This window comes from Malaya genurostris, chromosome 2 (genome assembly GCF_030247185.1).
Source record: "Malaya genurostris strain Urasoe2022 chromosome 2, Malgen_1.1, whole genome shotgun sequence".
In the NCBI taxonomy this organism is placed as follows: domain Eukaryota; kingdom Metazoa; phylum Arthropoda; class Insecta; order Diptera; family Culicidae; genus Malaya; species Malaya genurostris.
The window spans coordinates 348,479,259-348,483,870 of NC_080571.1; the positions used below are offsets into that span (position 1 = coordinate 348,479,259).

The 4,612-nt window shown below is 37.5% G+C and overlaps 1 protein-coding gene across 1 annotated transcript; it reads right to left on the reverse strand.

Moving 5' to 3' along the window:
- Positions 1 to 2,350: 2,350 nt before the first annotated feature.
- On the reverse strand, positions 2,351 to 4,612 carry LOC131432055 (kelch domain-containing protein 3). Its single transcript, XM_058598101.1, has 5 exons — positions 3,695 to 4,612; positions 3,328 to 3,627; positions 3,070 to 3,265; positions 2,804 to 2,944; positions 2,351 to 2,683 (listed from the first exon to the last, which is right to left on the reverse strand). The coding sequence occupies exons 1-5, from the start codon at positions 4,125 to 4,127 to the stop codon at positions 2,623 to 2,625; spliced, it is 1,131 nt and encodes a 376-aa protein (XP_058454084.1). The 5' UTR covers positions 4,128 to 4,612; the 3' UTR covers positions 2,351 to 2,622.

Genomic DNA, 4,612 nt, shown 5'->3' on the forward strand with positions numbered 1-4,612 from the left:
TGTTGGATGTTGAACTAATAGAAAATCAGATTCCGGCTACAACGAAGGCAGCGGCGTATCTAGGGGGAGGGGGCGCCAAATTTCCTCGGTACGCCACTGAACAAATGTAATGGCTCAATAATACATTGTATATTTAAAGAAATATATCATACCGGAGTCCAACCAATTTCATGCAGTAGATTAGCGTTGCGAGGATCTTTATTCCGTAAGAATGCTATGGGGGATTTCTTGTCACGAATAATCGTCGAGCATTGAAAAAAATTGTTCTTAATATCACGAAACATATCGCTATATTCGGATTCAATTTTTATTTGCACATATGAACACATGCACTTATTTACATCACTCAGTTTTGCACTGAAGAAAAATGGCTATTTTGATAAATCACCGAATGTCGGTTGTCTAAAACTTGTTTACCGAGATTTCGGTAAGTTTATATAATTATTTTCTGATTTCGGCAAAACGACCAATTGCTGGTAAACACGGTAATTTACAAAACCGAATATCAGTATAACATTTTTAATTGCCGAGAAATAGGAAATAATAAACCGAGAATTTTGGAAAAAGCTATCTTAGCCGAAATTTCAGTAAAATACCGCTCTGCCGTTCGTTTTCAACATCTTTTTTCGCCGAGATCAAAACTAAGTAAACGACAAAGAAAAGGTTTTCTTTCGTCTGGTGATAAAGTTTATTAATCTTCAGATGTGTATTAATATAGGTTAGGCTATTATTTTACTGACGAACATTTTTTAAACAGAAACCAATGTAATGTTATCATCTTGAGTACTACTATGTTTAGCGATTGAGTACCATTTATTTTGGATACTTGTCAAGTATTACTTGAGCATTTTAAAAATGTTGTTGGACTAGGCATAACACTCCATTCTAGATAAACTTTAGTTTTTGCCCAATGAATTAAGATCGACATTACTACCTCATGGTACATTTTTTTTCTTCCAATTCAGTTGATTTTTCAAATGAATTTTCCCGTAAATCGTTAAAAACATGAACTAACTTAAAACCGATTTGATAGCTCTTACTGCATTTCATTTCAATGGGGAACTCATATATTTTAATTATTTTGTAGAATTTTTACAAGAACTACCATTTGAAAATGTTAGAAAATTCATTCTTTCTATTTTCTTTCTACCGTATAATAATTTTAGATTTTATAAAACAAATATCGGAATTGGTTTCGTTTCGGTTAAGGTTACTTTGAACGCTAGAGAAACAGATGAAAAGACGATAAATAACATTTTCTCACATGTTGAAATCGAAACAGAAAATTTTCTTTTTTCGAAACAAAATCTTGAGTGTTGAAAAAATAACTGAAGTGGAACAATATCCCAATATTGATAAATGCACCAACGCAATGTATTAATGTGTGATTGGCACATTGTTCCAAGCGTCTTCCCCTTAAGGTGGAATATGATTTTTCTCACACGAAAATCTTTTCGCTTGAGAAAATTATAAATGATTTTACAAGTGGGAATTCGTTTAACCTTGAATTTTAACAGATAAACTTGCAATCATCGTCCTCGCAGACGTACGCCTCTAGTTGTGAAACACGACGTTAGATCGCCCATTCTGTAGGAGCAATTTTTTTATACGCGAACATATAGGGTAACAGAGGTATTTTGGCCCATCTTACAAACTTTATGGATTTAATCGATGTTAAGTAACCCATGTTGCATCAATTTGAAGCTAATCACATCAAATTACCTATTGCGGAAGGGGTTCTCAAAGATATTACAATATTTGGTGGATATTTTTACAAAGTGGGCCAAAATAAAATCAATCCTAAAGTGGGCCAAAATACCTCTGTTACCCTACACATTGAAAATCAATGCCGCTCGTGCGAAACAAAAGGTACATAAAATAAAACCGTAGAATTTCCACTTACTGTGGCTCGATACCGAACACCGCAAACCGAGCCGAGCGGATAACAAAACGAAAATTTCACCTAACCACTTTGCATGAAGGCAGGCGTAAACTGAGCAAAAAAGGTGACAGAGCCTATATTTATAGATTCTTTTTTGGAAGAAAGTTCATACTGTGCAAAACGGTGGAGAATTTTTTCATGCAAAACGCGAAGACAAGAGGATGACAACATCATTGACAAAGCGAGTAGTTAGTGATGTGATGTGACAAGAAAGCGAAAATTTCCATATGGATTGGTATACCTACACCTACAGTAGCATCGATATGATTAATCCATTTATCTGTTACTGACAAGAGAACAAAAAGCGGTTAGACGCATCCGTAAGCAGAGACACTCACACCCAGTGCACGAACAGTGCGAGCGTTGCAAAGCCCGGAGCTCGGATTTTTCATTCGATAAATAAGAATGTTTCCATTTCGAACAGCCATTTAATTTACTTGATGAAAATACACAGCTCGTATGTACAAACTAAATAAAAATTTTAAAACCATACAAATACTCCGTTTAACAGCTGATTGGGCTTGTCGGTTTGGTTCCTTATCGTTATAGATAATCACACTTAACTCAAAATTGCTCGATAATATGAATCTACCGACTGAATCGAACACGTCCCATTGTTTAGCTCTTCTACAAAAATTACATAGTACGACAAAACGCCAGCTACCGAAGGCAACAGGAATCTATCCACTAACCAACGATCGGCTGATTTTGTTGGGCGTAGTCATGTTTCGAATTTCGATCCTAAAACGTAGAAAATATATTAGATTAGATAACATGTGGCTATTTTAAAATGTTTAAAATAAAATAAAATTTGATCTATACAATTTATTTGAGTGCATGAATCTTCTATCAAATACTTACTTGATAATTCTTGGCAGACAAGAGTGGTCTAATTTGAACTCTAGTACTTTGAGCATGGCGAGTGTGCGTAATGTTGGATTGAAATCAAGCACGTGCGTGTCACTGTAGTCGTATGAGGCAGGATCCGATAAGTGCGATGGACTGCAATAAATTAACGTAACATTTCATAGATAACTTATAATCGGCAATTTTCAAACTAAATTGAAAGCAACGCAATCCAAGCTAGTTATTTGCGTTTTGTAATAGTACCAGTAATTTATCCTTACCAAGTTCCTCCAAACAAATACATTCGCTGTCCGATAACCAAACAAGATTGTCTCCGCCTCGCCCTTGGCGATTGTCCCCATGGTCGTACTAGTCGCCACACGTACCGGTCCGGTTCGAAACAATAGAGATCGTTGAAGTGTATATCCAAATTGCCATTGTAACCACCGAAGATGTAAATTCGATTTTTGAACACAACTACAAAACAAAAGTGTCTTTATGATTACGTCAGTCAATCGTTTTAAATCATTGACGCTTACATGCAGAATGACTTCTCCTCCCTAGCGGCTCCTCCCCAGTAGTGTTGGGCATTTCCCAGCGGTTCGTTCTGAGATCTAAGCAAACAATTTTGGGACAGTATATTTCCTCCTGCGAATGGTATGGGCCCCAAGCATCCCCTCGTCCGCCAAACACGAACATCTTATGGTTGACTATTGTGGCGGAATGAAAATCGCGGTACGAAGGAGGATCTCCTTGAGTGTCAACATAAGTCCAATGCATCTTCTCAAGGTCCAAATAGTGCACGTCACACGAAAACTTATCTATGTTTTCCTCAAAACCTGTCACGAAATAAAAATGCTGATGTTTAAAAATAATCTAGACATAATATCGAGACTTAACACAAACCTCCAAAAATATACATTCGATGGCCATACATACAGGCGGAGTGTCCATCCCTTGCACCAGGAACGGTACCTGTCACAGTAGGTTTACTCCACTTCAACGTTTTCGTATCATAGCAGAAAAGAATATCACAAACGATTTCGTCGTTTCTTCCGCCCCATATGTACACCTTCTGCTCGTAGGCTACAGCAATGTGACCGTATCGTTGAAAAGGAACGTCTGGATATTTCAACGGTACTCCATGTTCGTCCTTCATCGTCGGGGCTAGAGTCCATCGTAGGTTGTTCGAGTTCAATATATGAACATCAATGGTACTAGTCGATCGGTAATCCTCGCCTGTGCAATAACCTCCGAACGAGTATATATAGTCTCCCACAGCGACGGACGCATGATTAACTCGCCTTGGACCACCCTCTAGGTTTACAATCCAACGCATAGTTAACACCTTTTTGCGTGTTATGAAATCCTGAATCCCTGTTATTCGCACTGATATCTCTCGACCAGTCAGTGATTGCCGAACTTCATAGTATATCTCAATTAATTGCACTACTGCGCACCACCTCACTGATAAGAAGCACCTTCAGTTCAAGAACTGGGAATAATAAATATGCTCTTATTGGAATCTTTGTTGACTGACGGCAACATCAGGCTATGTATGGAAATGCAAGACGTAGATTTCTACTGTAAACAATTTTTTTGTTGATTCACATCACTGCACAGCGACCACAAAACTACTTTGATCATGTCCTTGATCAATCGAACGATATTTGAATGTTTCATACGTCCTTGGTATTGCACAGTGCCATTTCATCGACGGACTAGCCTTCCGAACAGATTAAGTTTCAACACTTGTTTTGAAATCTACCTAATTAAGACGAATGAAAGAAGACTCGATATGAACCTGAAGCAACACAAAAGCAA